An 11,475-nucleotide genomic window follows, 5' to 3' on the forward strand; every position below is an offset into this window, starting at 1 on the left:
GCTGGGAATAGAATTGATGTGAACTCTGAGAGTTCCTCGACTTTGTAATAGAAGAAAGGAAATCCTGGTATAGTCTAAAATAAACTTTCTAGATTTTGGGGGAAATAAATTTCCAATGAATCAGAAGATAGGTATGATCCTATGAACTTAAAGAGAAGTCAGCCCAGGAGAAATGAAAGATACCTAAGAAATAAACTCCAGATTGTAATGGAGTATTGTTGTGCTGTAAGAAATTACAAGTTAGATGAGTTCAGAAAAATCTGGAAAGATTACAAGAATTGATACATAGGGAAGTGAACATAACAAGGAAAATGTACATAGTAACAGCAGTACTCTCCAATGAAGAATTGTGAATGACATAACCATTTTCAGCAATACAATGATCCAAGACTGTCCTAAAGGACTAACGATAAAGCCTACTATTTACTGAATAGAAATTCAAGCATATTATTTTTCACTTTCATATTTTTCTTTTTAGTCTTCTTATATAAAATGGCTAATATGGAAATGTTTTACATAATTGCATATGTATAACCTATATCTGATTGCATACTATTTCAGGGAAGGGTGGGCAGCAAAGAAAAAGAAGGATCAAAGGAGTTTATGGAGTGGATGGGATAATAATTAATAGAAAGCAGCTCAATTATTATTTTGTTTATCTTCTCTGAAAAGGAGAATGACATTTTAATCAATCAACAAGCATTTGTTTACTACTTAGGAATATGAGAAAAGACAAGAACAATTTTTGTTGATAACAGTTCAGGAATTTAATCTCTAAAACAGACAAAGGTATAATTATCTTTTTCTCAAGGTCAAATGATATGAGTTTAAATAAACCTGCACCTTTTTAAGTTTATGACCATGGTCAAATCACTTAACTTCTCTGAACCTCAGTTTCTCCATCTGCAAAACTGAGGTAAAATAATTAACCTCAGAAACTTATTATGAAAGAAATGCTTTGTAAAATGCCATTATCACAAAATCACATTGCTAGAGTGTTTTATGTTATTTTGTCAAAGTTACATAAATATTCATTGTAATTAATCTAGTGACATTTCTTAAGTCTTCTCATGATCATAAGAAATGATCACAGAAATTAGATTCAGCATAACTGAACTCTCTAAGTCCTCACTGAGTATTTTCCTTGCTCCTACATATAATCATTATGCTGAGAAATGTTTTGCAATCTTTAAGTTATAGGCTATTTAATAAAGACTTGTAAAAAAAAAAAAAGGTTAATGGACCTCTTTGTTTTTTTCAGATATCATGAAATCTAAAAGCAATCCTGACTTTTTGAAGAAAGACAGATCCAGTGTTAGCCGTCAGTTAAGGAATATCAGGTCAAAGGTGAGTTTTGGTTTTTAAAGACCACAGGGATGCAGAAGAATTCAACTACAAGAGTGATAGGAGGCAGTCAAAATGGAAATAGCTGTTAATTTCCAGAATTGAACTTTAATTTTGTAGAATTTATCCTAATTGGAGAATTACTTATTACATATTAAGTACATGCAATATGTATTATGTATTATATATAATATGTATTACATATTAAGTGTATTTATTATAAGAAATATCAGGTTTCTTTCTGATAAATGCAGTTATCTTTAAGAGACCAGAACTGAGAAGTAGAATGTCTGGTTAGTTCCACTTTCTACTTCTAAAGCCAGTGCCATCTAAGCTTTTGTGTTGTCTAGTACTGTTTTGCCTCCTGTCATCACTACTTCCGTCTTGTATGTACTTGTGTCTCCATATCTTAGTATTGATGACTTCTGGAGAAAGGATGGGAGTGTGGGGAAAGGGTATCCATGCTTTTTGTGGAACTGATGGGTGGAGGGTGGGTCATTATAAACACTGTTACATTTAGGATTTATGTGCTTCTTGTTGTTTTATTTTTGCTCTTTCCCCTGACAGTCCGTAATTGAGCAGGTCTCATGGGATAACTGAAACGAACCAGATTCCAGGTTCCCTGTCATGTAGGTAAACAACCCACACCAACCAATCTGACTCCCGTGGGGGAGCAACACACTCTGCATGCACTGCTCATACCTCCATATCAAGCTATAATCTTTTTTCCTTATTTTATTATTACTCTTTTTTAATTGATCATCTCTCCCGCTCCAGAATCTACATGGAAAAACAAATTAAGTTTCTTTGCACCTTCCCCACAAGTTCCTCCCTCACATTTTGCATTTGCAAATCCCTACATGGGACACCCTGTCCAAGGACTCAATATACCTTCACCTTGTTGACTTTGAAGAATAGCAGGCTCTTTGTGCAGCCAGCTTCTCATGGGTGGGCAGGATGTGTTGTGTTTGATGGCACCCGTGGGAACAGCCAAGCATGCATGCTGAATGACCTGTGCATGTCCCCAACTAAACTTGCTGTATTGGGCACAGATACTTTTTCAAAGAAAAAAAAAGTCAGACATTTGCAAGGAGAAAGAGTTCATAAATATTGATTTAATATGGAGAAGCTAACGTATTTCCAGTACCTACCCAGATAACATGAAAAAGTCAAAAGAAAATAATTATTCTCATGCTTTACAAAACCAACCCCTCTTTATTCCACAGATAGTAGAAGTGTCCTACAATCCAGATTTGCTAGTAAATATTTGCTGTTGTGGATGTTTGCAATTTGTATTTTGTCCAGTTTGTGAATGTTAGTGCTGTAAAATAATACAAAAACTTGACAAACATTGATTGTAACTCTCTCTAGTTAGTTAAGTTGTGGCAGAAGTTACTAAAGCCAGTATCAGGAGAAAGCAATTTTAAATGGATTTAATATTTCCACCTTTTTTTTTGGGGGGGGGTGGTATTTTAAAAAATTTTTTTAATCGAAATGGAGCTATTCTGAGACATTTTTAACAATCATTGTTAGTGGAAACAAGGAAGGATTTTGGTCAGCAGAGAGAATAAGGGACTTGAAATACTTAATAAGAAACTTGTGTATAAAAGGGAAATAGTTGTACATTATACTTTATAATTAAGCTATTTTTCACTCAGATTCCCTTACCTAGTTAAAAGGTAACAAGATCTCAAAGAGGTGGTCATTTATGGTCAATGGAACAATGAGTATATTATTGCAAGATGGGATGGATTAAATTGATTATTTAAAAGAATGTTATTCACCTAGAGGCATCTAAATATGATTTATAGCATTTTGACCTTTAAATCTATTTTGTATAAAAATGAAATAATTCTTTCCTTTATGACCTTACATATATTGAGGCAGATATTCACAGATAAGGATATGTAAAATGTGTGTGTGTGTGTGTGTGTGTGTGTATAAAGATTTATATGAAAATGGTACCTACAAAAATAATAATACGATGTGGGGAAAGGGGAGGGAATTAACAACCAGGGTAATGAGGAAAGGAATTTTGAAGGAGGTGAGAAGGTGGTTCTTCACCTGAACCTGAAAAGGACCTAGCAGTTCCAAGAACACTGCCTTTGTAAAGCCTGGAGGTGGGATCCCTCAAGTACACCAGTTTGAGCTTTCTTAGAGTGTGTGAGGATAGCAGTAATTTGCAGTTAGTCTAGAAGACTAAGTTGGTATCAGATTGTGAAAGACTTTAAATGCCAAACAAAGGGGGATGTTTTTTATCTTATGGGAAATACAGATTACTAATGCTTTCAGGAGCAGTGCCGTATAGTCAGACCTGAGCTTTTTGTGGAAAGCTGGGTTGTAGAGAAACTTTTTTTTTTTCTGTGTGGAAGATGAGTTGTAGAAAAACTAGAAACAGGCAAAACTTGGGAGGCTTTTGCAATAGACAGTCCAAGTGGAAGGAGATAATAAGGACATTGTGGTATGAATAGGAAGAAAGGGACAGGATAGGTGGGAGAGATGTTGAGAAGGAGCTGACAAAACTTGGCTGCTTTGTCAAAATATGGCAAAAGATGAAGGAGAATAGGAGTTGAGGCTGTGTAGTTTGTAATCCTGGCTGACTAGAAGCATGGAAGTGCCCTCAGTAGAAAAAGGCACTTTCCTAGTTGGGCTACCTATGAGATATTGTGGTAAATACAATTCAATGGGACACTTTCCTTTTTCAGTCAAAGCAGAAGGGACCTCAGAAGAGTCTAGTCCAACTGGTAAGAGTCAGAGATTGGTCTGATGCCAGCTGCTGATTTCTGCATGGGATGATTGAGGAGTCCCAGGGACTGATGGGACCACTTAGGGACCCAGAGGGAGCAAAGCAGAATCTGGAACAGAATCCAGAGCATATCTCCACACATTAGACATGGCATGTGAAGGATTACCATGTAAAGACTAAGAAGGATCTGATGAGCAGAAAGGGAGCCAGGATAGAATGATGTTTAGAATCTAGAACAGTGATGTTGGTCAACAGTGTCAAGTGTTGAGAAATCAAGAATTTGTACTAAGAAAAACTACTAAGATTTACCAATTAACATAGCATTTGTGACCTTGGAGAAGGGCAACTTCTAACGAATCATCCCCCAGAAACCAGACAAAAGGTTTGGGAAATGAGAGATAAAAAAGTGGATATGAATTTGAAAACTTTTAAATAGGAGTCCTTACTGTAAAAAAGGAGGGGAGATACAGGACAATAATTAGCCTGTAAGGGATAGAGGGATTTTTGGTCATTTCTTTTGTGCTTCCATTTGGGGTTTTCTTGATAAAAGATACTGCAGTGTTTGCTATTTCCTTCACTAGTTCATTTTACAGATGAGGAACTAAGGCAGTCAAATGCCTTGTCCAAGGTCACAAGCTAGCAAGTGTCTGAGGCCAGATTTGAACCCATCTTCTGGACTCTCTGTCCACTGTGCTGCCTGTGCGGGGAAAAGAAGAGTCAAGATTTTTTGAGCCAATTTGTAGATAGCAGGGAGAGATAAGGTGAGAATGGAAAAGGAAAGAATGAAAGTACTGGAGATATTGGTTTTAGGGGCAAACCTCCTTAGAACAGGTGAGGAGAAGGGCCAACCCATCCTCCAAGAGGATTGTAAAAATGAATTGAAATGTAAAATTATAGGAGTTAATTCCAAATAGCCTCCTTTTTTTTCAGAGAAAAGCCATGGTCCTACACTAAGAGAGAGAGGAAGTCTCCTTTCTAGAACGTGGCCCTCTTAAGAGCTTCTTATAACGTGGAGTCTCAGGTCATTCTTTGTTACATAGGTTCAAAAACTGCCTCTTTGCAACTTAAAATGTTATTGCTAGAAGCCATGTAGATCAACTTTCTTTTATAGATGAGGAAACTCATACTCAGAAAAGTAAGTAGTTCTGTAGAGCCCAGGTCACTCTTGTCAATTGTTGTCTTTTTCCCATCCATTAGGGCCAGTTCTCCATCTTCTGGAGCTGTGCAAGCTTCTGCAGGTTTTACAGTTTGTATCCTGAGCATCTTCCCTGTCGGTTATCTGGAGTTCTGTTTCTTACTCTTTTTTTCTTGGCTTAGATCTTTCCACCCTCAGGTACAGATGCTCATTAGTGCCAATCTTCCCTTCTGTCAGCTTTGTTCATTTGGAACAAAGCATCCCCTTTAGTTGCTTTGTTGGACCATGAAGTCTGTTCCACCAAGTCTTTTTTTTTTTTTTATACTGAATTTAAAACACCTCCACAAAGGGAATTTCTATATACAGAAAACACAAAAAAAGGTTATTCCCTAAGATACTGAATGTTTCATTCTATTTGCTTTTAAATACATGTAATATTTATATTATGGCCCTAGAAGGCACAATAGATAGACTCCTGGGCCTGGAGTCAGGAAGATCTGAGTTCATATCCAGCCTCTTAACCTATTTGCTTCATCTTCATCTGTAAAATGGGAATAGCACTTACCTCCAAGGGTGGTTGTAAGGATCAAATAAGATAAAAATGGTAAAGTGCTTAGCGTAGTGCCTGGCAACCACATAAGACTATATAAATGTTAGCTATTTTTACCACTATTCTTGTCTATGCATTTTCAAGAATGCATCAGTGGCCCCTTTATTTTTAGCATCACTATTGTCCCCATGTGACACTCCCCATCCCTCACCCCCAACAAACAAAAACAGGAGACTAAAAAAACTTGTTACAACAACACGAATCTACCCAGGGTCCTTGTCCAAAAATGTTGTCCTGTATCATGTCCAGAGTCTCTTGAGGTAACGTGCTGCGTTAACAGGACTTGTGGAGATGCAATTGTTCTTTGTGTGGACCAGTTTTTCAAAGTTGGTCTGTACCTTTCTGCCCTTGTATACATTGTTCTACAGGTTCTGCTCACTTTACACTGTCATGTCCACCAGGTTTTCATGAGCTTATATTTACTTGTTAAAATGTCAAGTTCAGTTTATTACCCATATTCTATGGCCCCAAGTAGTTTTCCTATTGTCCATTCTTCTCCTATTGTCCTGTGTTATACTTACTGACCTCTGTATTTTCTCATTTTACAGTTTATTTATATGGACATTTTTCTTCTTTCCCCTCTTGTTTGTGGTTCAAATTGTTTTTGGTTAGTTTGGCAAACATTCTTCCTATCAGGAAAAACATTCATGTTCAGATATCATTTTGGTATCTTAAGCTATTTTCCAGAATCCTAATTTCTTTTCTTTGATATCAACATAATGAATTGTTCATTTCTCATATCGCCTTTTTTCTTCCAGAATCCTAACTTCCTTCTAGGGAAATAGATGAAAGCATCAGGACTCCCAGGTCCTTTGGCTTCTGGCTATTTGACTCCGTATCTAGCAATACATTTTTTTAAACTGTCATTTCCAAATTAATCAGCAGGAGGATAGCTGTCTGGATTTGATATCTGTCATATGTCAGAGAGAACTCCAGAAAGACACCACTCCCTTCTAATGAGCTAAGTGAAGATCCCCTAAAACTGTCTCTGGACCTCTCAGCAGGGAGTCAGTCATTAGGATGCTTTTATTCCTGGTATCTGTAACGGGTTTTCTTTACTCATAAGTCTTATTGCCCTTCATAATTCTAGAAGTAGCCAGTTCAAGTTTCAATTCATCCTCACATCTGCCGAATGACTCCATATTTCCAGCATTCTAACAGGCACCAACCTCTTAAGTTCAGATATCTAAAATCACTGCCTTCTGTGTCATTGCCCAGATTTAGTTCTATGAAGTTAACAGAAGTTAGTTAATAGGTATGCTGTATTAACAGACCAATTTAAATGCTAGCTAACAGGTCAGAATGGTGTTTGATATTTGATAAAAACTATTCAAGAAGTGTATATTGTTATTTTCCTTAATAAAAACATTTGTAAAAATTTATGAAAAACAATAAGGAAATCCAATTGGAAATAGAGAAGTTTAGTATTGTCAACAGTTGTTGATACGGTTTCAAGTAAACAACTTTCTGGAACCAGATAGGCCATCCTTATATATATGCTACCTGTATTGCCAAGAATTCTGTACCTCCACAGTAGATTATCACAAGCCATGACCATATGCTTCACCATTGGGATTTACATTCTAAGTATATATTAGATGCAGTTAAGTTAGTAATGTTAAAAATAATAAGCCTATTGTAAATCAAAAATTGTTATTGACTCAGCATGAATAGGAACATTTTTCAGTCATTTTCCCAATAATGACATGTTGGATAATTTTTTTTATTAAAGCTTTTTAATTTTCAAAAGATATGCATGGGTAATTTTTCAACATTAACCCTTGCAAAAACCTTGTGTTCCAATTTCCCCCCATCCTCTTCACTCCCTCTCCTAGGTAGCAAGTAATCCAATATATGTTAAACATGTTAACAAGCTGGCTAATTTTTGTAGTCTCTGCAAAACTTTCTAATAGCAGTTTTTTTTTTTTAAGTGTTGAAGGTCTGAGGTTTGAAGTTTGAGATATGGTCATGGAAAAACAGAATATAATTTATCTACGAACCTACCTGTCATAAATGGGGAATCCTATGACTTTTTTTTTATTAACAAACAAAATATAAAGAGAAAAGGAAAGAATAACCTACACCAAAAAATTGTTTTACCTAAATCTTTTTTTTTTTTTTTTGAATTCTGAAGTGACACAAAACAGCAGCAACAGAATGTTGTATGAGGAAGCTGCACGGTGAATGAGCACAGCTGCTTTTGCATAAGGCAGTTCACAATTTGTCACTGATAATTTACTCACTGTTGCTTCTTCCTGCTTCTCTGCTTCAGTGTCGAAAAAATTGCTGGAACCTGGGGAAAAAAAATTTCCCCCCAACCCTATTTGCTGTGGATTTATGACTGTTTGACAGGCCTGGGTCTCTGCATGGATGATCTATTGTTGACTTGTTTCCCTGCAGCCCTGTTGGCTTCTGGAGCAGAGCACTTGTTTTTATTCAGAAGGCTCTCTTCCACACGATAGGACATAAGTCAGGAGGCTCCTTGGTTGCTCGCATAGTTCACATGAATAGCATGTTTTTGCACAGCAAAAGGATATGAGATTTTAGTGTCTGGAGGGTTCCCATTCTGGCCTAACTCCAGGCTTTTGCTTGGTCCTGCTGAGCACACTGTCTCAGTGATTTAAGTTTTTTAGACTTTCATTGGTTTATAATTTTTGATGCTTCCTATGTTTCAAAGTAGTATGTTAAACACTATAAGGGCTAAAGAGATGAGTAAGCCTCAGTGCCTGTCCTTAAGCAATTTGCAATTTAGTTGGGAGAGAATACATGTAACACATAAAGTAATACATTCATGTTGTGAATTTTATAGTATCACTATATAGTTTACAACATTACTACATTGTCACTTTATTCTCAGGTAAAAGTATTATCACCATTTAAAAAGACAATTTGTGGTCATAAATTATGTTTAGTTATCTACTAAGCAACAGAGCTGGAACTTGTAAGAAGCGATCATAATAAAAGATGAAAAAATTGAAATGAAAAGAGAAAAAGTTTTCTGACCTTAGTTAAAAAGGCAGAGTTTTCCAAATATTGCTATTAGAAAATGACACTATAAATTTTATTGAATCCTGGTGAAATCTGTAGTAATCTGAAAGAGATTAGTTTAATCAAATTGGTTTGGCTGACAAACTGAATGAAAAAACATGTCACAATCTTGTGGCATCCCCATTGCGTTAGTCTGCCTTTTTATCTTTCTTGGACATACATATTGGTCAATGAAGTGATTCTGAATTGAGTGGGATCATCTTTGGAAAAGTCCTGTAGCACTTTTTTTATGCCTTTTTTACAAACTACAATAGTCATTTCCCCACAATTTTTCCCACCTTCTTCTCCTCATTCCACGACAAGTGTAACAAAGAAAAATATTGAAACAAAACCAATGGACGCCAGTTGTATCTGATAAAACAAACTCCATTCCACATCCAGAGCCCCGTCTCTATTTAGACAAAAGAGATAGTTCTGAGACCAATCTCTACAGTTAATGCTTTTATTGAGCCAAGGCAGTACATGGCTCCCTGGATTAATATTATTCCATCATTGCTATATGGCTGCGACAATTACTCCTGTTCCAAATGACAATGAAAAGACCTGTCAGTGGGTGAAAATAGGCCATGTAGCATATTGATTACTGGTTTTGACTAGCATTTGAAAAATTGAATAAAAAGTCTCCTAAAGACATGAGACTGGAAAAGGAGGAATATCCGTTGGGTGGTGACAATGGGAGTCAATATATGAATAGTCTGGCTACTATAATGTACCTTTTTTAAAATATTAAAGAGGGAGGGGAGCTACATTCAGAAAAAGATCTCCAGCATCATGATGGATATTCTGATTTCTGAGATAAGGGGATATACGGGAACGCTGCAGGACAAGACAAGATGTGAAAGGATTTTGGTCTGCACTCTTTTAAGATTTTTAATCTAACCACTCTGATTGCTTGTCTGTAGTGCAGCTTCAAGCCTGTTCATTTGCAGAGTTCAGCTTCTTTATGCACATCTTGTTTCTCTTTTTATCATCCAGTCACTTTGGGGGAAAGAGGGGAGGAAATTCTAGAATTCCCCAATAACACTTCACATTAAGTTTCTCTCTAGCATGTTCCACTAATCTCTCTACAAAGGAAGCCAACCTTTCTCCTTTCTTTGCCTGAGCATCAACACCACCATTTGTTTGCCACATGTACTCTCTATTTGGGACTGTTACCTAAATTACCAGGGACTGTGATTTTGGAGATTTAAGTTTTCTGCATTTTTTTATCTTTTCCATACCCAGAGTCTAAAGGAAGGCCTGACCGTGCAAGAACGTCTGAAACTCTTTGAATCCAGGGACTTGAAGAAAGATTAGTTGTATCCCATTCAACTTGAACACACATCCCACCTGGCTTGCAGCAGCACAACACAAGCGCTGATTTTTGTCTGTACCGTATTTTATTATTATTATTGTTATTGTTATTATTGTCATCATTAACTGTATGGATGGATAAGAGACTGATTTATGGATTGTAGTTCACACCACTTCCTGCTGTGTTGATTCCTTCAACTCCTCCCTCCCAGCATCTTATCAAATCTTTTTCTTCCACTGTATTCTAGAATTAGTCAATGATTTAGGGGGGGAGGAAGGCGAACAATCTACTTTCCTCCCATTCTAGCTGCCTGTATTAGAATTCTTTACTTTACTGTAATTCATTACACTAAGTGTCAGTATTAAGGCTCAGCAGCCTATTGATAAGCTAGCTCTGTCTTACCGAATGTATTGGTATGGAAACAGGGCCTGGTTGGCGTATCTAGCTCTGCTGCTAAGTGGCAGTGGTTTGGTGCTCCGAGGCACTTTGAGCCAAGTACGCCAGGAGTTAGTCTTAACTCTTGTTTCTCTGAGGTAAAGCCTGAGGACATTCTGTTTCTGTCTAGATTTACAGCACTGACCTACTGGAGAGAAATTAGAGGGGGAGTTGGAGAAAAGAGGTGGTTTGTAACCAGGATTCTGCCACCCTTCATCTCAACTCTGGTGAAGATTTTTCGGGGGTGGGGGGAGTGGGGAGTGGAAATGATGGCATTTTGTACTCCTTCTACTAATGCAGCTTAGAACCACACATCCCAGAATATTGTGGCAAAGTACTACAACAGAATTGTTGAATCGTTCCTAATTCTTGTTTGTTTTTTTTTAATTAAATCTTGCACAAAACACCAGCTCCCCCTCTCATTACTTCCTCCGATCGTTCTTATGGTATTTTCAGTGACCACCTATTTTTGAAATATGGATTGGGGCTTTGCATTGTGATTCCTACTATTGAAGAGAAGTGTCTGTTCTAAAATTTTTAACTTTTTTGGAAATTATTCCCCACATAACCAGGTCCATGTAATTTGTTAGAGAGAGGGAGGGGGAAGGAACATGAGGAGGTGGGTGACACTATTGGAATGTCAGTTTTAACAAATTATTCCTAAATTCAACTGAGATCAATAGTGACCTACCCTCCTGTATACTTAAAAAAAAAATCCTATCCTAAAGTAAGACAATGCTAACAGTATTGTGTGATATTTTAATACTTTGTAAATTAGACTGGATTTGTTAAAGTCCATTCAAATCCACAGGACTAATAACCCTACATTGTAAAGTTTAAGATCAAACCATGCTTTACCCCAA

At 36.8% G+C, this 11,475-nt stretch overlaps 1 protein-coding gene across 8 annotated transcripts in view; it reads left to right on the plus strand.

Annotated features, from left to right (window-relative positions):
• MPRIP (myosin phosphatase Rho interacting protein) overlaps nt 1-11,021 on the plus strand; it is a 218,085-nt gene extending 207,064 nt beyond the window's left edge. For 5 of the 8 annotated variants that reach the window (XM_051997448.1, XM_051997471.1, XM_051997478.1 and 2 more), the window contains 2 exons: nt 1,262-1,347; nt 10,108-11,021. In XM_051997448.1, coding sequence (XP_051853408.1) covers nt 1,262-1,347; nt 10,108-10,179 — 158 coding nt within the window. In that variant the 3' untranslated portion in view covers nt 10,180-11,021. Of the gene's footprint in view, nt 1-1,261; nt 1,348-1,911; nt 1,978-10,107 lie in introns of all 8 variants that reach the window. The other 3 variants (XM_051997455.1, XM_051997502.1, XM_051997463.1) reach the window with 2 other exon arrangements.
• The last annotated feature ends 454 nt before the right edge of the window (nt 11,022-11,475 follow it).

Source organism: Antechinus flavipes, chromosome 1, assembly GCF_016432865.1.
Source record: "Antechinus flavipes isolate AdamAnt ecotype Samford, QLD, Australia chromosome 1, AdamAnt_v2, whole genome shotgun sequence".
Classification (NCBI taxonomy): domain Eukaryota; kingdom Metazoa; phylum Chordata; class Mammalia; order Dasyuromorphia; family Dasyuridae; genus Antechinus; species Antechinus flavipes.